Raw genomic sequence first — 22,973 nt, forward strand, 5'->3', positions numbered from 1 at the left:
CACAAAGAAGGAATCCAACCTAGATTTACAAATCCTAGGTCCAATGCTAACACTCCCACTACAACTACTAGTGCTAGGAACATGAGAAGTGGCAGTGGCACTGCCACTTATAGAAGTAGAAGCGAAAGCAACAACACCAACAGTAGCAAATTGAGTGGGACGATATGGAGGTAAGGAAGAAGGGCCTCCAACACAACCTAACTGTGCCCCTTTGCCTAAAGTTGCCTCTCTCCCAATGGCCGCTCAATCCTCCTTTTGCTTCTTTTTCCTTTCAATTTTCTCAACCATTACATAACAATCATGTACGGCCTCAGGGAGTGCTTTTAGGCATGGTTCGGCATCATGTCCACGCACACCAGAAATATGGTATTTCAGTCTATATATACCTCCATGGAATATTGTTTTCCAAAACGTACATTTTGTTTGCCCCTTTCCTTGACCTGGAAAATCCTTGTGATATTTTTAAGCAGGATCCTTTGTAATGGGGGGTCTAAAAGCTAAAGTAGACATTGTAGGATAGATTTGTGAAACTTGAAGTTGAGGCAAATAAGAAAGTGAAGTTTGCTGCAATAAAACATTACAAATACAAAATGAAATTAATACATACATTCAAAAGCACTAAGGTAGGGTTTGTAAATTTAAAAAAAATAAAAAATTGTAGGGTTTGTCAAACCTTACATTTAATTTTTTTTTTTACAACCCTACATAGTACAACTACATACTACATGCTACATACAAACATACAAAAGATTTTGGAAGAAAATGTAAAACTTTCAAAATAAATGAATAGAAAATGGAATTTTTGCATACAAGAAACAAAAAAATCTTCAAAAAAACAATCTTACCTCTTACAACAAGCTTGAAATGTGCTGCAAACTCTTCCATTCCAACTCTTGATGCACCAAATCGAAACAGCCCCAATGTGGTAAATTGAAGAAAACTTGAGCTTCTTCCTTGCTGGTTTTTCTTCTATGCACCCTTGTTTTTCTTCCCAACTCACTTTATTCCTCCTATTTTTGCAAGTGAATGAAATGAAGTTCACTTTTAGGGGTTAGAGATAAATAACCAAAAAAAAAGAAGTTGAAAAAGCTTTTTAAAGTGTTTATTTTTTGCTTTTTTTTAACCCTGCTGCCGGCTGAGTTTGAGGCTTGGGACTCGCCGAGTTTGGCGAGTTTATGCCAAACTCACCAACTGTACCATAATTGATTGTGGAGGACCAATTTTAAAGAAGATTTAATTCAAGGATACGTTGTTAAATTGTAGAACTTGCAGTACCAGTTGGTAGTACTCAAAGTGATAAATCAATGATAAGGATAGGGCATCACTAATTCCTTTTACTACACCATCACTTTCCTTGAATCTCCTATAAGGTAAGTAAACATAGATGATTTTACTCTTGAAGAAGGGCTTTACATCAAGGACAGACAATCGATCTGAAATTGGATTACTTAAAAGTTAGTAAAATCATCTAGCTTTGTCACTTAAATGTTCTCATCAAAAGTAATCACACATGTATAATTCTTGCAAAATGATGGCTAAACCGAGTTTCAAAAGATGTCTGTCAGAGAAAAGTAGAGAAAGATATGCACTGAAGGACTCAAGCACTCAGAGTGACTGGAATTGACAAAAAATCAAAATTGGTGATGGGATTGATCAGTTTTGAAAATGTGTCACCATGTTTACTGTGGCTGAACTTGTCTCTGACCTACCTGTGCATGCAGGATGGTTTCAACTCTGAACATGCAGTAAACTGTAAAAAGCATAGACAGTTTGTTGGATCTAGAGAGTTGTGTTGTATCAAGAGATTCTTTTTCAGCTACAAGGATTCTTGAGCTTTCTCTCCGACTTGAATGAATCTTTCTTGTTGAGATATTATTGTAAATAGTGGTTCTTTGGTGTTTTCTTAGCAAGTTGGTTGGAATGTCTATGTTGTTTCAGCCTAAGACTCTTGTGGAATTGTAGCAGAATTTTGTGGAAGTGAAAGCATTTGAAAGCTTGTATGGATTGTGGATATTGGTGTTTTATTCAACCAAAGTCTATGAAGTCCCATTCAAAGGAAGTAAACCATTGAATCAGCTCATGAGATAGTGGCTTAAAGAGGAAACTCCTCACTCTTTTGATTTTTTCCCCATTTTGTGGGGTTCTCCAGGTTGTATTGCTGTTGTCTTTCATTTTTGTTGCTTTTTTTTATGCTCTTTACTTGTGGATACATGTTTCTTTTCATTGATATTACTCTAATCAACTCATGTGGATACTGAAGACTTTGAAAAGCTGTTCGTGCAACCAAAATGGTACAATTGACAATTTTTCTGCTAAGACTGATTTTCACTATGAATGTAATGCCCCCTACTAGGTTTAGGCCTGTTTTAACCGTAATTAATCCATCTCAACATACTTATGTCTTAAACTACATTGATTAGGAGACAAAACCATCTTAACTTGAATCCAATCAGTGATAACATAATCTTCTTCCTGATATTGAATTGATAATTCAATCAGATTTAAAATCTCACATTTACTTGTTCATTCAAATTACTGTTTCTATATATGTGTGTGTGTGTGTGTGTGTTCAGATAGTATTACACTATATGTTTTACTGCAGAGTAGTTCTTTATACAATATTATTTGACTGATCAACCCTTGTATGTATATATATAAAAATAAATAAATCAGATTATATTCCCTATAATATAAATTACTAACACTGCCATTATTAAAACACTAATCATTATTCTACCTAGTAGCTGTAGTGGCAGACAGATCTGACATGTGTCAGATCTGGTCTGCCACTGTATGTGAAGTTAAGTATGGGTGCCTTACAAATTATAGTCTATATTAGTATTACCCTTAATATTACTATTAAATCCTGCATAACAAATATTATCAGGTTGTATATATTAAGCACATCCCACGCATACCACCAAGAACAATGATGTTACTGCCTGTAAGTTAATAATAGTTCTGATCTGATCTGAAACGTATTGACATATAAAATATATATTTTATGTTCTTTCTTTGTTTGTCAATTTGAAAGTTTTAGTAAAGAAGTTTATGAGTACTGCCTCAAACCCTTCTAACGCTTATAAGATTATTAGGAACTCGGCAACTAAGAAGTCTGATATAAATACTGATTGTAGGATATAAATTGACCAGGTATTGCTGCAAACCTATCCTCTTTTAGTGCAGCTATAATGGAGTAGACCAGAAATGTAAATTGTTTATGAAAAGTGACTGGGTTATATATACACAGCCGCTGTTTCAAAATGTAATCTCTGCTATTGTGCGAATACGCATATATGAGAGATGACTGTCATTTTTTGATAGTCTTCTCTGTTAGTTAACCTTGTGTCCCTGCTACGTCTTATTTACCCCTAATCGGCCTCCCCCCTCCTATAAATGGTGGAGAATGCCCTCTTATACTGTGAGATTGGAAGGACAAGTCACTCAGTAGAGTCATATGCCTCTAAACTCATCATTCTCATAACAGCTTATTAAACGTTTCCTTCCTTCTTTATTATTTTGGTCATTGGATTAGACTTTGATGCCTCCACATAACTTAATCCGGATATAACATCATGCATATTAATATTAATTCCTGTTGACGTGTATTTTATGACCGCGTCTAACACAGAATAAAGTCACCAACGGTCACCTTATCCTCTCTTGATCAAGATTAGTTCGTGTGCTAGGATTACTTAAAGTTCAAACAGCTAATTTCCAAGGTTCCTTCAGTGCGTGGACATGACTCAGTTGTTTGATGGGTTTGCCGATAGCCCAAGGGGCCTTACGTATGTTGAAGAAAACTTATGCAAGCTCAAAGATTTCTGTACGGATGATTTGCAGTGAAAGCTCTAATTTTGAGACTTTTGGATTTTGAATTATGCGGAAAGTAGATAGGAGTAGGGTAGAGAAGAAACTAGGCTAAGGCTAACTTAATCCTAAGAATAGGAGACGGGATTACTTATGCAAAATCAAACCACTCTTCGTTTCGCCAACAAAGCACAACTACACGAAGGTGGTGCAATCTTCAAAGGGTGCGTGGAGACTTTTCAGATCATCAATACAGACCATCGGATCGAACAATCTTTACTGACAACTGAAGTTAAACACATACACATCAATAGGCTCAGGCTAACTTTGCACGGTGTACAACAATCAGTTGCACACCAAAAGCATGAGCTCGGATTCTGCAACAAGTTCTCCTATCAAATCCAGTTCTTCTAACAACATATAAGCAAATCTAATCTAATTGAAGAGAGCAAGACCATGCAGATTGCCAAAGTAGAACGAGAATACACCATCAATTTGAACAATGCATTAAGTTGATTACTTCACAATCCTGATGCAACAATCTTAGACAAAATAATCTCTCCCCCCCTTTACAAATGAGGGGGTCATCCCCTTATATAGGCCTCAAGCCATGATCACATGCAAAACCCTAATTAGGGTTTGCCCTAAAGATTCCCCACTCAAGGTGCAACAAGGTGGGAATCGGCAATTAATAACCCATTATGCCCATTTACAATTAATTTAAAGAGCCTAAAATAGCTCCCACCAGCACATTAAATGTGCCTCATGATGTTGATTATGCTTAGAATATAACCGACACCATCATAAATGCCCATCATTCTCCAAGTGACGGCGACATGCACGGAGAATCTGTCATAAAACCATAATGAGAAGGCGACATGCAAAAAAAAATTCCTTATTTGATGGTGACATGCATTGACTGGACCCATGCTTAGTCAACATTCCTTCAGCAATAAGTACGCCACTACTATTCAGCCAAAAGACTTTCGTACAAAAATGGACGACCATTATCTTGTTCATTTATGGCGCATGCAATGAATCTGCCGACGACAGCTTCTAGTTCTCCGATGGAGACACTTGGCACATTTTCAATGTTAAACTCCATCAAGGCAATTTCTTCCTCGCTCCTGGAAAAGAAGCTTTCCCACTCTGCCATGACTTCCTGCGTCTTTTTCATTATACCGAAGAATGAAGAAACATTTGCAAAATGTTCCTTAGGAAATGAACCTACGAAAAAGAAATCGTGCAACTGAGATTTTAGGGAGTTCACCGAATGTGGGCATCCCATTACTCTGCTTAGCATTTTTATCAAGTCTACATACTCCTGCTTGAACTCAAAGATTGTGAGAGTGTCAGGCATCTTGGAAGCGTGCACTCTAGGCTTCAACAACCACTGCTTATTGATCAAATCAACGCAGCTGGTAGGGCCTGCTTCATATACTGCTTGAGCTCCGCTGCTGGTCCTGTACGTCATGGAATAATCTGATGGGATTCTGAAAGCTTCACCAATTGACTTCGGAGTCAATGTTGCTAGTAACTTGCCATCTGGCGTTGAGATTGTTTTTCGCTCCAGATTATAATGTGTTGCACATTCCAAGACCAGGTCTGGGCATTGAATAGCGGGAGGAAAACCAACTGCTGCAACTATTCCACTTCTCACAATTTTGATAGCTGTCGGGGATGGATTGTACCCTGCTGTTCCGAACATTCGGATCTTGAATGCAGCCAAGTTGAATGTGCCTAGTTGGTATCATTGATTTCATCCCATCTTGAATTCAACCAAGAATGAGGAAGAAAACTTTTCATTTCAGCCTTGATCAATGCCTGCTTGGAGATAGTCACTGCCTTGTTTGATTCCGCCATCTTGGAAGCACCTTGGAAATGATGAAAACAGTATTAAGTATGAATATTCTTCACTTCTCCACTTCTTCTTTCTTGAATCTTGCACGTGAGAAATGAAATGCCTTTCCAAACTTATATAGAATTCTTCGAAATGTCTTGCTAAGTTAGGAGGCATTTAATTAGTAATTGCATTCATGACGCGTCATACTTTCCCCAATCACTACGCCATGCAAAGGCAACTTCCCATGCGAATGAGTTCAAATTTAGAACTTTCCTTAAATGCTCCAAGTCATGTGTAATACTTGGAAGATTCCTTCCGCCAACTCATTGATTTCACTCTTTCTAATTTTGGAGGGAATTTGAAAGATTCTCTCGGGGTTTGCTTGATTCCACTTTAATCTAGTTGTCCCCTGCTTTTGAAGGAATTTCCATGTCCTTTTTCAACATCCCTATTTTCTAGGGATCCTCCTAAAATTTAGGAGTCAGGTTCATTGGATGGAGAATTTCATCCCGATTCCAAATCTATAAATTTTTCCATACTCTGTCGAGATTTGGTGTCTAAAAATAGCAAATTCAAAAATTTGCCCGAGGGGAATTTTGCTTTTTATTCCTCCTCGACAACTTGGATTCCATGCCTTAGGCAAAATTTCAACTTTTAGCTTGGGCGGAATTTTCACTATGTCAAGGATTCATGGAATTTTACATCTGTTCTTGCCTGACCCATTTTGGTGCCCAACTGCATACTTGGGCGCAATTTTGCTAATGCCAAGGATTCATGGATTTTTCCATTTGTCCTTGCCTTCTCCGGTTTGGCGCCTGACTGCATAGTTGGGCACAATTTTGCTCTGGCCAAGGATTCATGGAATTTTTCTTTTGTCCTTGCCTTCTCCAGTTTGGCGCCTGACTGCATAGTTGGGTGGAATTTTGCTTATGCCAAGGATTCATGGATTTTTTCCATCTATCCTTGCCTTCTCTAGTTTGGCGCCTGATTGCATAGTTGGGCGCAATTTTGCCATGGCCAAGGATTCATGGAATTTTTTCTTTTGTCCTTGCCTTCTCTAGTTTGGTGCCTGACTACATAGTTGGGCGGAATTTCGCTCATGCCAAGGATTCATGGATTTTTCCATCTGTCCTTGGCTTCTCCATTTTGGCGCTTGACTGCATATTTGGGCGCAATTTTGCTTATGCCAAGGATTCATGGATTTTTCCATCTGTCCTTGGCTTCTCCATTTTGGCGCCTGACTGCATATTTGGGCGCAATTTTGCTTATGCCAAGGATTCATGGATTTTTCATCATTTAATCTCCCAGACTTAGAATATTTTGACCTCCTGTGATTTTGAAGTGTTTTCCCGAGCTTTCCATTTTAGGTATGGAATTCCAGCACTTGACCCATTTCTGGCTTTCTTTGTCCGCTGTCTGACTTTCCGGAATTAGAAGTGCCTGCGAACGTCTGATCCTTGTCACCTTGTCTGACTGACCCTGCTAGTACTGACTTTCCAAAAATAGAAACCTTCCAGGTGTCAGCGTTAGACCCTTAGACAGGGTGCAAGAATAACTTACTAAAAATAGAAATTACTAAAAATAGTAAGTTTGATTTTTGGCAAAATGATGACATTCCGAGACCCGGAAAAATCCCTAAAAAATAGGGACTTCCTAAAAATAGGAGGTTGCTCCGTTTGGGCTCAAATTTTACTGGGAGGTCCCTTGAAGGGTCCTGATTCCAGTCATATGTTTAGTTTTCCCAAAACCCTAACAGGAACCCCTAAAATCTAGGACAAAAGGCAGAAACCCTAAAAAGGGACAAAACAAGACCTAGACTTCATAGAATTCGCTCGACAGAGAAGTAGATCAACTCTAACTGACCCCTGAACATCCGCGAAGCAGAGAGATTGAAGAGATTGCCGCAAAAGACCCCAAAAAAAACAAAGCCAAAAGACCAAAAGAGGCTAAAAGCTAGGGGGCCCCTATCTGGGATGGGGTGATGTGTGATTAGGTCACAACAATTCCCATGTGTATTCGCTGACTATTGGATGACATCGCATCCCTCCACAATGAAAATTGTCTATGTTGCTGATTGCTTATCTTTGATTAGTCTGTCTTCCTTTGTCAAATCAAACGTAGTCTTGGTGATTTATGTTATATCAACATTGCTTGATTTAAGTCACAATTATAACTTACTCGATTACAATCAATATGTTAACTGCCGTCTTAATCTTCTAACATAACTCTCTTCAATCATTTTGTAATAATAATAAGTTAGTGATAAGCAACTCTATTATGGTTTATTTCTATAAACAATAAGTGATCAATATATTTTTTGTTATCATATTTATATTCTTGGATTTATTTTTTTATGTTTATTATTATTTTTTATTTATTTCTGATTTCATTTATATGATTATAGAATTTTATTAAATACTAATTAAATAATAATATTTGATAAATAAAGTTAAACAAACATTTAATAATTTCAAATGATCATCCGTTAATAATTATTATATTAATAATAATAAATATTTCATTATGCTATATATAATGATCAAGGAGGGGACATGATAATGAAGCTTGGGGTCTCGTTCCCTGTTTTTAGAATCTGTCCCCTATAGGGGGGATGAGTTGGAAACATCCCGTAGCTGCCCTTGATTTGCCAAAAAATTAGGCTGTGCTTGAGATGCCTGTTCCTTTTAGGGGGCAACAGGGGAAGGCTAGCCGTCCCCTATGACCTAGTGTAAAATATTATATTTATAAAGAAGACAAAAGTGAACAAAAATTGATGTCACCATACTAGAAACTCGTGATATAGATGACACTTCTTTCTACTAATCAAAATTTTGCCCAATTTTAATGAAACTTTGCTATCAAAAATGTCCAATACCCAGTATTAGGCAACCAGAAACCACACCAACAATATTATATATGGTTGTTAAAATACTAATGATTGTCATTCAACCTGCCACAATTTTTGATTCAAGTTAATCTTGGTTTCAATGAGAACACTTGTTGCTTCAGCCAAAGTGACTTATGAATATTCTAAAGTAAATTGCTATTTCAATGGACCATTGATTTTCAAATTATTAGATGTGCCCCCTGTAATTGGGAAATTTCACAACTCTATGAAAATACAATCCATATAGTTGACACCAATGTATTACTTATGATAGTGTACAAATCATTTTGAAGTGCTATTTATATAAACTTGCGATTTGAGGCTAGTATGTATGGTGGACACACATTTTCCAGTTCTAGTGTATTTTCAAATTAAACTTGTCCCATGTTTAGCTGAAGTATGTAAGATGATTGCAAAGGCAGAAGACATCCAATCAAACTGTTGTATCTGTTGTGTGAGTATTTAAACATTTGACTGTTTCAAGTGGTAAGCACATTCAACTTTTTATATATACATACTACTTGAATAAGACGAAACAAGCATATGACTGTTCCAAATGATAAGCACAATCAATTTAATTTGTATAGATGCTAGTTATTAATATGGATTAATATCTATGCACATTGATAATGAAAGTAATGAAATTTTGTTAGCTTTAATATATATCAGTCACTTTCTGCCTACCCTGCAAGATGAGGTATGAAAAGTGACTGGGATATATATACACAGCCGCTGTTTCAAACTCCTTTGTCTCTCCCTGGGCACGCGTATCCCTGTACCCGTTCTTGTATCCGATACAGCCCAGATACACGTCGAATATTGTACCTACGTGTGCCCAATAAACCTTAATTTCCAACCATGCTAGATACTACGTGATTTGATTTTTTAAAAATTCGACATAAATATTCCTAAATTTAATTTAAAAAAATTTCATTCAAGCATTTTTAAACAAAACCTACACCAAATGAGAAAGACAAATGAAATGTTTTTCTATTTCAGTGACCCATTTTTTGGGTTATCTTCCAATGCAACTCTACTATTTTTTGCATATTGTAAAATGTTAAATCAACTTATCATTAACTATGTAGCAATTATGTGTTTATATTGCTTTTGAAGTAATGAAAATCTCCTTAAATAACTTAGAAAATTGTGTTAAATATATGTGTATGTGTTTTTTATGAATGGTGTATCCAGCCGTATCCATATTGGGGGTCTTAAAAATTGGCCGTATCCGTATCTGTGTCCATGCAACTTTGATATATATATATATATATATATATATATTGCTCTTGAGATAGGCCTGTACCTCCAAGGAGCAGGATATTTTGGAGTTAGTAAGACTTTCCAATCTCCTATTGTATGTGTTTTGGCCTTATATGCATGCAGATGTCTCAAAATTTGTTAAGAGTTGCAAGTTATGTAGTGTGAACAAATAAAACAGTTGGAAGTAGGGTTGTATCAACTATTATTTGTGACTTAACATCCAAGGTAAAATATTTCTATGGAATTTGTTGGAGGGATACACATGTCAGGTATGATTACCTTTTTGTAGTGTTTAACCATTTTAACAATTTGTGTGTTCTCACTTCATGCAAGAAGACACTCTTAGGTAATAATGGAACTGAGTTATTTTTTGTACATGTTTTGGCTCATATTGTTTTGCTCAAAAGCATTGTATCTGATAGAGATTCAAGATTTCTAGGAAGTTTTTGTGTGCTTGTGAGGTTAAAAATTGCTTACTTTGGCAACTTTAGTTTACATTTTTACACTCATTTTGTGTTCACCCCCTTATTATAACTAGACATAATTCAATCCACTCCTCGACCTTTCTATCAATCATAGACATGTGAAAACTAGAAAAAACAACCTTGGTAACTGTTGACGTGTATTTTGTACACCATCATACACAGAATAAAATACCTAAAGGCATCTTATCCTCTCTTGAATAAAGTCTCTAACTGCTGAAGATTCGCATAAAGGATCAATTAGGATGACTCCAATGTTCTGGTTAGTAGGGTCTCTACGTGTGGATAAACTCCAGTGGTATGATGTGATTTGCTGGAATCGCAAGGGGACTTACATTTGATGATTGAACTTCCGATCTGCTTTGCTGGAACACAGGCTCTTACTGGCTTAGATTTGAAAAAATGGAAAAAAGATGAGGGCGAAGAGAAGATCTAATCCTAATACTAAGAATGTAGGAGCAATGATTTGATTTTTGATGAAACTCTAACTAGGTCTTGTTTTGACATCAATGGACCATCTCCACAAGGCTAGTGCGATCTTCTAAGGGAAGCTTTATGATGTTCAAATCATCACCGCAGGCATAGACACCATCAAGTTGATGCATATCAATGAAGAAGCGACAAATTGAAATTGAGCTTAAGCTGAATGATTCTAGTTGACTACACAAGGCAAGTCTGCAATCAACAAACTGCTAGTAGTATGGATATACGAATTCCACTATTAATCAATCGCATTTCCTCCATTCATCTAATCATCTACCATCTAGGATTGAAGACTCAACAAGAAACCATGCAAATTGCAAGAAACGACACACTTCACCATTACTTCAATGAAAATGGAGTTTGTTTACAATCAATGGCAACAATTTCTTGCCTTGTCCTCCTATTCTACTCTAATTGCTATTCTATCAATTTCTAACTACTCTCTACCTACTAACTGCTTTCAACTATTTCTATATTATCCCTCATTAACTTTACAAAATGAAATGTCAGGGCTTATATAGTGCCCACAATACAATTTGATGGCTTAGATCAATTCAAGATCAATGGCCAAGATTCAACAATGAAAACCCTAATTAGGGTTTGTTAAAACCATTACATAACATTTAATGCTTGACCAATGATAAAATTGTATTGCTTGGACACATGTCCCTTCTAGAAAAATCGACCAATGGATAGCCGGGGTAGGTACATCGGAGTTTGTGCCACCTTCCATGAGTTAAGTACATTTAATCTGGACATGCTGAGGTGGACCTTACTGATTGGAGACGTGATGACTAGGATGCCACCTCATCTGACACTTGGTTGATACTCAATTTGGTAGCGTTGAGAAGTTGTCTTTGATTAACTCTTCTAAAATTATTTGCTTCTTCAACGAGCCCTTGTCCTAACTCCATGTGTCCTTGATGTGTAGGATGATGATGTACCTCGCCTTGGAACGCTGGATTGAAAGAGGTCGCCCCTGTCCTGGCTTGATCGTCCCGGCGAAGATCGTCCTTGATTCGGCTTGATTTTCCTTGATGAGATCTCCATTTGATGCCTACACAACATTTCAAAATTAGAAACATGATTTTGCAATATATAACATAGATTAGATTAATTTTTAGGAAACTTCATAATAAATCCTTGAGTTATTATTTCCTAAAAAACAATTGGGCTACTGGAATTCAAAATTTCAAAATTCAAAATTTAAGCTATGACGATCAACGTTCAAAATCAAAACAATAAATCCATATCGCCATACCTCTCTTGAGAGCTAACACTAGAATGCAAAATGAGGAATTTGCCTAGGCAAAATTAACGTTAGAAGCCTTCAACGTGATCTTCAAGGATAAGGAACGTCCTCTTTATCAATTCGCCACCCTTGGAGTCTTTGATGTGTTCTTCAATGTCCTTGGCAAGTTCGCCTAACTTGAAACTCGAACTCCTTTGATAATGCTTGTGCCTTCCTATTGATAAGACTCGCACCTTGAACACAATTCGCACCTCCTCTTGAATGATAATTTCGCACTTTCTTTGTATACTCCAAATCGCATATGAAAAGATGATAAATGATGATGTGAAAATGAAATAAACTACTCCTCCTTTATAGGCACTCACCTTCATATTGACCCTAGGCCGACTTTGGTGAATAAGGCAAATTTAAAATAAACTTAAAGGCCGACCTTTGTAAAATGAAACAAATTTTAAATCAAGCGCCCCATTTTATTTATAATTAATTAATTTAATGCCTATAATTTTAAATAAACTCGATTTTTAAAAGGCAAAAATTAATTAATAAAGACCCATGCGCTAATGTTAAATGCTAACTTTAATTGGATTTCAAATTTATCGATTTTTTCCTAGCATTTAATAAAATCTAAAGAATGTTTTAGCGCCAAATTTGGAAGAGGTAAGGACACAAGCCTATCGCTCTGGTCCCTGACTAAGGGACAGGAGCGAATTTGATGTTTAGTCTTGATTCTCTTGCCTTTTATGTTCAAAACCTCCATCCTCACGTTGAGACCGGCATGTTTGCCAAAAAACTCGAGCTTGATCGTCTTGATTTGGTGGATGAATGCCCTCTAAGGTGGATATCGCCCTGGTCCCTTGGTGAGGGACAGGAGCGAACTTCATGCTCTGGCCAACATTTGCTATCTCTCAAACTTTACTCTTTGTTCATCACCTTGCAAATGATATCCTTGATCTTGCGAACCTTGACTTTGATGTGATCTTGAAGGAAAACGAATGATTTAATGAAAATCGCCCTGGTCCCTTGATGAGGGACAGGAGCGATATAGCTTCCTTGTTCAAATTGATAGTCTTTTGACGTTTGAAACCTTTGCATATCATCATCTTAAGACGCCTTGGACCCTTTGTGACCTTGTACAACCTTGACCTGGCGTGAATTTTGAAGGATTTGAGTGATATGATGATTATCGCCCTGGTCCCTGACTGAGGGACAGGAGCGAATTTCAATTTTTTTGGGCTCGTCCTCGCTTCCATCAACTTGCAATCGCTTTCACCGTATAAAATGATGTCATTTGGTCCTCTTTGGACATTTGAAACGTGATCAACATTCAAAATCTAAGCTTTCCTGAAGATTTCGCTCTGGTCCCTGCCTGAGGGACAGGAGCGAACTGGGACATTTGGTGCAAATCCTTCAATTTGGTGGTCTTTATAACTTTGTTCCTCATCGAGATACCTCAAAAATGTCCTTGCCTCCACGTATGCGGACTTGGAGTGGTCTAAAACTTGGGATGAAGGCAAGATAACTAAGATATCGCCTTGGTCCCTTGATGAGGGACAGGAGCGAATTTGTACTTTCAAGCTCAACTACACTTTGCCATCTTCAAAAATTATCTTCAATGGTCTTGTTGCGCCCCATCTTATTCATCTTTGGCTTGGAAATCATTCAAACTTGGCAAGAAATTCATCTAAGACAAAAATCGCTCTGGTCCTTCAGTGAGGGACAGGAGCGCCCAGGCCAATATAGGTCTCATTTGGTGTCCTTCAATCTTCAATTTTGTCTTCAACGAATCCGTTACATCGTCCTTGCTTGCCTCAAACTTTAAACTTGCTTGCTTTTTGCCCAAAACATGCCGCATGAAGAATTTCGCTCTGGTCCCTGGGAGAGGGACGGGAGCTATCACTGAACTTCGCCCTGGTCCCTGACTGAGGGACAGGAGCGATTTTTCATTTTGGTCCATTTTTCTTTCACGAAGGCACTTCAAGTTATATTCAACTGATGAAATGTATCCCCTTTGACCCCCTCAAATCGCGAAACCACTTAAATCTTGCAAGGATAATGCGAAATTGGAATTCAAGCTCCGGTCCTTAAGTGAGGGACAGGAGCGAATTTTGTTCTCCAGGCCCAAATGCTTCACTTTTCACCATGAAATGTCTTTGCTAGGGAAGATATCATCCTGCTTCATGCTATGAATAAAAGTTAATGTCCAAAAAAAGGTCTAAAATTGTGTATATAAAGAAAATCGCTCTGGTCCTTCAGTGAGGGACAGGAGCGAATTTGACCTCCTAGGCAAAAACTTCATCATTTCATTGCTTTTGATCAAGTCTGGATGCTCTATCATGCTCATTTTGCCCTTCACCATGCCTTTGATGTCTCAATTCGTCCAAACAAGGTCAGGAATGGCTCAACTAAGCATTTTCGCTCTGGACCCTTGGCGAGGGACAGGAGCGCTTCGCCTTGGTCCTCTTGGGAGGGACAGGAGCGAAGTTCGCTCTGGATCCTCAGTGAAGGACAGGAGCGAAATTTGACTTTTCGAACTCTCTATCAGGACAATTTTAATGGAATATAACATTTAAGTATAAGAATTCTTATACTTTAAGTTATATTCCATATATACTTTCAGGATGTTTGAGAGTGGTTTCAGACCTCCAGGAGTTATATTGCAAAATCTAGTTTTTGGAGGTTTTTTCAGTTTCCAGACTTAGTCAAATTTCAGGATCAGGACATTCCAGACTTAGCCAAATTTCAGGATCAGGACGTTCAGACTTAGCCAAATTTTCAGGACATTCCAGACTTAGCCAAATTTCAGGATCAGGACAGACTTAGCCAAATTTCAGAATCAAGACATCACTCAAGCTGGACTTGCTTATCCATGTGATCACCTGGGCGACACTCAAAATGCAAAGGCTAGCTTACAAAACCCTAAAAGACCAAAAAAACAAACCCTAAAAAGCAAAAAACATGGGTCCCCATTTGCAATGGGGCGATGTGTGAAAACGTCACAACAGTAACTCATCCCCACTCAACTCCAAAATGTTGAATAGCTAGATCCACAAAGACACTACTGTTTAGACACCGGTGTAGCTAGACTGTCGTTTGTGTTCAAATTTTAGGTTTTGGCTTAACTCACTGCACTTTCAATTGTGTCTCACTTAGATTAGCCTGTAAATATAGCTTTTGCTTTATTCGTTAGGTTTCATTGCATTCACTTGATTTTCACTGTATTCTCTATCAAGCTATCAGAAATTTAAGGGAGACTCCATGCTTATTCAGGGTAGCAAGCTAAAAGGCTGAAAATTGAAGGTTGGAAGCCCCTATTGTGCCGCAAAGTCATAGATCTCCTTAAATCCTTATCTCTCCATTTTCAATGCCATTACTTCTATTTCTCCCTTGAGCATAGTTTCTTCCACTTTCTGCCTACCCCTTTCAATGCTGTAGTCAGAACCTTTGTCATACCTCATCTTGCAGTTTGAAGTCTTTATTTTTATGTACACCTTCGCTTTTTTATGTTTTGCAATCTCCATTACCCTTTTTCCCTCCATCACATTCACACACCACTGTATTATGAAATACCTTCTAGGCACTTGTTTTCCTGCAAACAACATGATTAACACCAACAGTAGGGTTCACACACCCCAAACTATCTTATGTGCTATGTTGAGGCTGGAATAAGCCAAATATGGGATTGACTGAAACAGTTTACCCTACAGCACACCTAGTATCTTCTTTCCTCATCTTTAACTAGTTAGATCTTTGTTTTGGAACATGATGATCATATTCTGCAAGCAAAGTGAGCATCAGAGATTTTGGGCAAGTATTTCTACAAAGTTTGAAGTCAATTGGATACGGAGACATCAATGCACATTTGTGCAGACAATCTCGTTTGCTTGTGCAGGCAGCAACACCTTGATTTCAAAAGTGTTGAGATCTTACTCAAATTTTCAGGGCATTATTATTTTTAACCTGTAGTTCATTTCTAGCTTCAGATATCTAATGAGACATGTCCTTCTAACCCTTTTCCCAGTTTTTGTTTTTAATAACATTGTTTCCTTTCTAGGTTCTATTCCCACCTGCTGTTTTTACTGTTTAGGTCAGATTAATGTAGTGTTAGATCTGGATATTGTTGATAGTTTTATTTATTACATTTAGTAAATACATAGAAATAATTCTACTATTTCCTAAGGAAAACACTTATGAGCAGTTAAAATTGTTCTTTCAATGCTGTGTGGGAAGATATGGATAGTCGATGGACATGGCCGAATTGAGGTTCTTAATAGGACTTTGTTGCAGCTGCTTAGAGGTTATAATTAGAAACATTGCAGGATGCGATAGGAGAGCCTTGCTTACATTCAACATTCCTATAATAGGGCTATACATAATTCCACAAATCTATTGCTATTCAAGGCACATTTTGTTTACTTACTGCCTAGCCTTCTCTAGCTGATGTTGAGGGGTAGTCAAATGAAGAGGAGGATAGAAACTCTGAGGTACATAAGGCTGGAAAGTTCATTGAATTTATCTGGAAAATCCATCTGCGAGTCCAAGGAAAATAAAAGGAGAGTCAAGGCAAGTACTAAAAGAGGCATGATTAACACTTGAACACAAGTTCAAGGTAGGTGACAAGATATGGTTGTACTTGGGTGAAGAAAGACTCTGAGGGCAAGCAAAGAAGTTGAAACTTTTGAGATACAGTCTATTTCTTATTCTGAAGCAGATAGGGAAACATGCTTTTCATATTGATTTGCCACCATACATGAAGATTTACTTAGTGGTGAATGCTGAAAACTCGTGTCTATTGGAACCCTCTATGTTGTTTGAGGAGGAAGATGTGTTGCCTTCAGTTGGGGATCTTTCTCTAGGTGTCTTGGATCAATCAGAGTAGGATGTAACTCTCCAAAATGAGAGATAAACTCATAGAGGGATTCCTGAGACTTTGCTGATTGGCTTGAAGGGGCAACTACTAAGCAAGGCAAAATGGTACCCAAAAGAGAACATGGGGAAGAAGTTCCCATATTTATTGAGTCCCCAAGCCTTTTGGGACCAAATTCTCCCTATTGTGGAGGTATGATCCATGAAAGTGGGTCAAGTTCACAAATCAAGTGATCAGTTGTACTCAAACATTAGTAGGGAGAGATGACTCAGGACATTCCTTCACATAGAGATGGGTCTCATTGGTTTTGACTTTTAGAGAATAGGAGCTTGTATATAGCTAACATGTAGACTTGGAATGGTCCACAGGATCCCGGGGAAGACACAGGACAGCTGTAAATTACCAGTTTTGGCATTTTATTAATTTTCACTGGTTGCGAGAATGTCTCAAACATGGTGAATTGTCATGATCACAGTGAATACACCAATGCAACATCAAATATTTAATATACAAATGCCATAACAAATGCACTAACACTGATATAGTCTAAGTAACAAATTTGTCACTGTCAGGACATAAAGTGGAATTTGAAGAGTTTTGTCGATTCATTTCTGCTTCTAAGCATTGGAAAACACGTTTTGATGCCACTATAGTCATAGGAGGTATATAATACATGTTTATACATGTCCAAATTTCTTACCTCTTATATTTCTCTTGTAAACTCAATTTGCAGGGTTTAGCATTGTGGATCAGAGTTTTGGAGGTCGAAGCCACTCTTGTAGGGTTTGCAGGCCAAGTAAACATGTTGGTGGCTTGTGTAGACATATGTTTGACTTACTACAATATATTGGACTGGATGATAGTGGCTTGAGAAGCATCTTAATCACTCTTTCTAAAGTTTTTCCCTTTCAAGGATTCCTCAGGGTAGACATACTATTCTTAGTCTATGTGTGTGTACTTTCTCATGTTTCCTTTTGGTATTTTCATGTTACTATGTTATTTGAATACTGCAAATGATGCTGCTCAATTGTTAGTGCAAATTATTTGCCCTTGACAAACTTTTAGGAGGTGTTTCGAAGAGTTTTGAGTAAAGTATCTGTAGTTGGCAAGCAGCAGGAGGACTATCCTCCTCGTTTATTGATCAAAGACTCAAACCACATCGCAATTGATGAATGTGGAAACTACAATGATACTGGCATTCTTTTAGATGCATCATGATGAATCTATTTGCATCTTGGAAAAGGATCATGGGGACTACCAAATGATGGATATGTTCCATTGATATGCTCTTAGCGGTTCCCTTGCTTTGTTTGCATGCATGCCCTTGTCTGTTGTCAGGCATGGGATTAATGCTCATTCTCTGACTTACAAAAAGTAGATTTATCTTGTTGTACTTGTGATTGGATCTTGGATGGTGACATCATTTTGATACTTTATCAAGGAAAAACAAGAAGGTAGTGTCAATAGGGAGTAGCAGAATCTTTTGACAATCTTATCGAGTAACATAAAGGTTGAATCATTACCCTAGAGATTCATGCACTCAAATAAGAGGGGACTTTGATGATGGAGAATGAGTGATAAGCTTTCAAACCATTACAAATAAGGAGTGACTTGCATGGTTTATATTTAAATTTTTAGGGGCCGTACGAAATTACCCCAAATCTTTGCTTCATTTACGTAACATGTTTAAGGTGAGTACAAGATTTGTGATGTGCATAGATTATTTCCTGTTAAATTATTGTAGTATTTATCTTTAATGACACCATGTTCAAGGAAAGCTTGCAGCGCTACTTTGCCCTCGTCTTGTTTTGGATGAGTTATAAAAGTCTTTTGGCATTTACTACATTACTGTTTCCCTCTGGTTTTAATGAGGTTCCTCTAGATTTGTTGCAGAAATTGAGGTGGCAAGGTATGTGTGATTCAGAGAATCAGATGACAAGAAAAATAAAGATATATTTCCAGTATTTAAGATAAATAATCAAAATTTTGTTATAATCATATTAAGCAAAGAACCTTGATTCTGAAACCCTTGACAATTTTAAATCTTGATAGTATAAAATTGAAGAATCATCAAGGGCTCTGCTTGACTTCAGATACAAAATGATGTGTTCTCTAGCATATGGAATTTGGCAGATAAAATGGCTCTTTTTTGTGTAGTCAAAATTGGTAGATGAAGTCTCCTTGGTGACAAATCTAGAACATCTTCCTCCTTGCTCCTTGCTAGCAAGGCAACTCAACAGCACAAAGGTAGCACGTGAGGGCTGAAGGGGATGGCAGTTGTAAGCCATTAACTCCGATACCATGTTGAAACTTGATACAAATTTGTTAGTTTCAGTAGGACCTGCCTTGCCTAAACAACTTCTATGATATCTACTGACAAGCATAATTTTGACAGAATAAGACATTTTATTATAAAAAAAAGGCGAAAGCTCTCATGAATATTGTACAGTGTGAACCTCTCCTAATGACAATAAAAGCACGGGGAATAATTCCCCTAGTTAAACTGTGAGAAAAAGCAAGTGGGAGACATGCATGGAAGAAAGTGATAACATATATGCAAAATAAGATGACTAAGGGAAAGCCAAGTGCAAACCTAGTCTGATATAGGCTGTGGATATTTTATAAAATTATTCACAACTACAATATTAATTGCATATAAAATTATAAATGGAAATAGGATAACACAGGGAAATGAAATAAATCCCGAGTCTAAAGTGCATGGAAGTGTGTTGTGGGAAATAAAGCAAACAAAGAAAGCAAAAATTCAGAGGATGAAAAATAAACAATTCTCCTGAAATTATGCATGTCCCCACACTCTAGTTCTTCTTTTGATTGGCAAAATATAATTTATAAATTATATTTATAAAAAGGTGCGGAAGCCTGTCCATAAGTGCATGCCATCAAAATTTCCGAACCTAGTCAATTACGCTCCATCCATATAGCGGAACTGATCTTGGATAGAACATAATAATTTCCACAAATAACAATAAATAAATCCTGGCATATAATATAATATGATAATACCCAAAGTAAACCAGCATAAAACAAAATTTCCAGATCTGGGACTGGAATTGTTGTAGACTACAAAGATAACTAGATATGATAGAAAAACTGGTGAGGAGATGAATTTCTGGGAAATACTCAAGGGATATGTTGTCATATTATACGTAGTAGGTTCCATATTCTTCAAATGCATTGTAGGAACCGAGTTGACACTGAAATGCATCCAGCTTCTCCATCAAATACATCTTTTCCTAGTTTGAAGTTCCATGGTAGAAACCAAAGTTCCCAGACTCGGACTCGGCTCTGACTCGGCAAGGCTGACTCGACTCGTGACTCGGCTCGGACTCGGCAATGACTCGGCAACGACTCGGCAAAATAAGAAAACCCTTGAAATTTAGAGATTTTTAACGATTTAAAACTTGTTTCATACACCCATTATTGAATTAAGCTTAAAGACACTATAACATCATCAAATAGAAGCTAATTTGATCACATACATAAACATACATCCATCACATGCGTAGAAATGTAAATTGTAGTTGAAGGAATTAGAAAACATAGATATATAGAGTTATAAATGTTGTCCAATATATATAAAATCCATGACTTCAAATGTTCCCAAACATATATGTAACTCTAAAGTGTAAACAAAAACAAGTCTATGGCTCAGGCTTTGGCTCAACCTCGTCTATCTGCCTCCTAGAAAGGCGTCTAAGGTAGGTCCTGGATGACTGAGTAGCCATAGTCTCTGCCTGTGATGTGCCAGTCTGAGTAGCCATAGGTGTTGTGCCTGATCGTACTCTATCCTCCTCCTCTGCCATAGCCACAACCTCAGCCTTTCTATCTGCCTGGTCAACCCACTCAAGGTCCTCATTAGTGAAGACTGGATCAGTGGACTCAGTGAGCCAATCGGACTGTAGTGTTGCCCCAATGTGATTTGTGCAAGCTTTTTACCTCTTCCTCTCAGCTGGTTGCAAAACTATGGCTTCCTATTTTTCCAGTGTTCCACGGGCGTTGGGGACGAGGGGACGCGTTTCTAGGATGGGGGGACCAAGGGCCTAAGTTTGGGGACGACAGGGGGACGGCGACGGGGGGGTGGCGGGGTGGTGGTGCTGATATAGTTATACATATACATATAGTACTTGAAAAACTAGTTTTGAAAAGATGTATGACACTATTACAGTATGAGAATTACATTGTCAAATGAGACTCTAGGAAATTTGAAATACTAAATCTAAATACCAATTACCAAGATTTCTAAGTTGTGTTGTTATATGGAGCCTAATCAGACTCGTAGGTTAGATTTTCCCTACTTCTATCGATGCGGTTTCCCCCTATATTTTTCAACGGGGGTTTGGGGGCAGCGCCCCCAAGTTGGGGTCAAGGGGCATGACCCTCAGACTCGGCGAGTCAGGGAGTGACTCGCTGACTCGGCGAGTCAGGCGAGTCACGCCCCCTGACCCGTCCGAGCCCGGGTCAGGGTCACCGTGACCCGGCAGGGGTCACCCGGCCCGTTGACTCGCGTGACTTGCTGCGAGTCACGGAACTCTGGTAGAAACTGAAAGGAGATGAGGACTTCATCTAGAAACGAGAAGGAATTACGTCTACAAATTTGGTAGACAGTGGTGCAAACTGTATCATCATACTGTGGAGAGTGGTTGACATGCAATGAGCTTATGGTCCCATTTTATTTTCAAAATAACAGAGCTCTTTGAGTAGATCTATTTTTACTAGAATTACACTTATGTATTCAACAAATAAAAACCAATATTTTCCTATTCTTTCAGCCATTGCGATAAATTTTAAATCATCCATGACCATATATTAGGTGACATTTGATCTGGTATGATTCAACTAGCCAATATTTTTAAAGCTAAATGAAAGCTTCATTAATAAATCGAGTTTAATATTTTTGCTACTATGATGTACTTTGCTGAGTCAAAAAAGTCAAACCTATGATGAATTTGAATTCGTATTGATATTGTAAAAGTCCATTGTGCATGAAAGAGAAACGTTATGGGTGCTCATATTATAGGTTATGAAGCTTGATTCTTGTGCATTGATTTCTGTGGGGGAAAGGCTAAAGAAAACTTCTGTTACTTCAGGTTTTGAAGACGAGGGACTATATCAATGTGGACCAGAAGGATTCTTATGAGGACATAAGAATACACCCGAGGGCAAAGCTCATGAACACAAACTTTTGAAAGCTGTTCACCCCTGCTTAGCTCTTTTACATTTTATTCTCATCACAGCATGCACCTGATGACTAATGAATACATGCCATCAAAAATGGTTTGTTGTAGCATATTTTGCAACTGTAGTAACCTTGATATTAACAAGGTTTGCAGTTTGCAATTTGTACTATGGGATAATATCCTCTGTAAAAATTTGTACTCTCCAAAAAATGTAGGAAATGGATTCTTCCGATATTTAATTCAATGATGCAATTGATCAAATATTTATTTATTAAAACGAGTTGTATGTAGCATAAAAAATAAATTTGTATTTTATTTCAGGAATTAATGTATCAGTTGTATGTGTTTATCAGATTCTTCAATATTCCACTTTGCACAATACCTTTGTCTGTTTTTATACGCTTGCGTGGTAGACTTTTAAAATTTATTAAAAGTAAACTGGTTCTATTGATTAATAGATTCACTTCAAGTACTCGGTTGGATGTGGATTACCAAGATTGTTTGTATAGAATTGTGTTACGCATGTTCATACATTCTCAAAAGGCCATCTTGTAAGAATTCCTGACAAGCTTAAGTGTGTAAGACTAAATATTTGGAGTACTGTAATTAATTGGTTTGGTGCAAAATGGCTAGTCCATCTCAATGGTGATGTTATTACTTGTGGAGGAGATCCATAACGTGTTTAAAAAAGTTTCGAGAGTTTTGATTAGATAAGTAAGGGAAGGGTCCAGACCCATTACATGACAGCCAACAAGGAAAAAAGTTTAAAGAGTTACTCTAGCTATTTATTTGTTATTAACATCAGATGTTTGTCATCCTTGTTAAAAATGGCATTGTGATTGCATTACAACTTAATCTTTGGCTTCCAATTTTTAAATGTTATATACTACA

The 22,973-nt window shown here is 37.5% G+C and overlaps 1 protein-coding gene across 1 annotated transcript in view; it reads left to right on the forward strand.

The window, feature by feature from the left end:
- The window catches only part of LOC131080002 (uncharacterized), a 132,381-nt gene extending 109,937 nt beyond the window's left edge, over positions 1-22,444 (forward strand). Inside the window, exon 13 of the mRNA XM_058018052.2 lies at positions 21,993-22,444. Within this exon, the coding sequence (XP_057874035.2) occupies positions 21,993-22,091 (99 nt within the window). The 3' untranslated portion in view covers positions 22,092-22,444. The remainder of the gene's footprint in view (positions 1-21,992) is intronic.
- The last annotated feature ends 529 nt before the right edge of the window (positions 22,445-22,973 follow it).

This window comes from Cryptomeria japonica, chromosome 3 (genome assembly GCF_030272615.1).
Source record: "Cryptomeria japonica chromosome 3, Sugi_1.0, whole genome shotgun sequence".
NCBI lineage: Eukaryota > Viridiplantae > Streptophyta > Pinopsida > Cupressales > Cupressaceae > Cryptomeria > Cryptomeria japonica.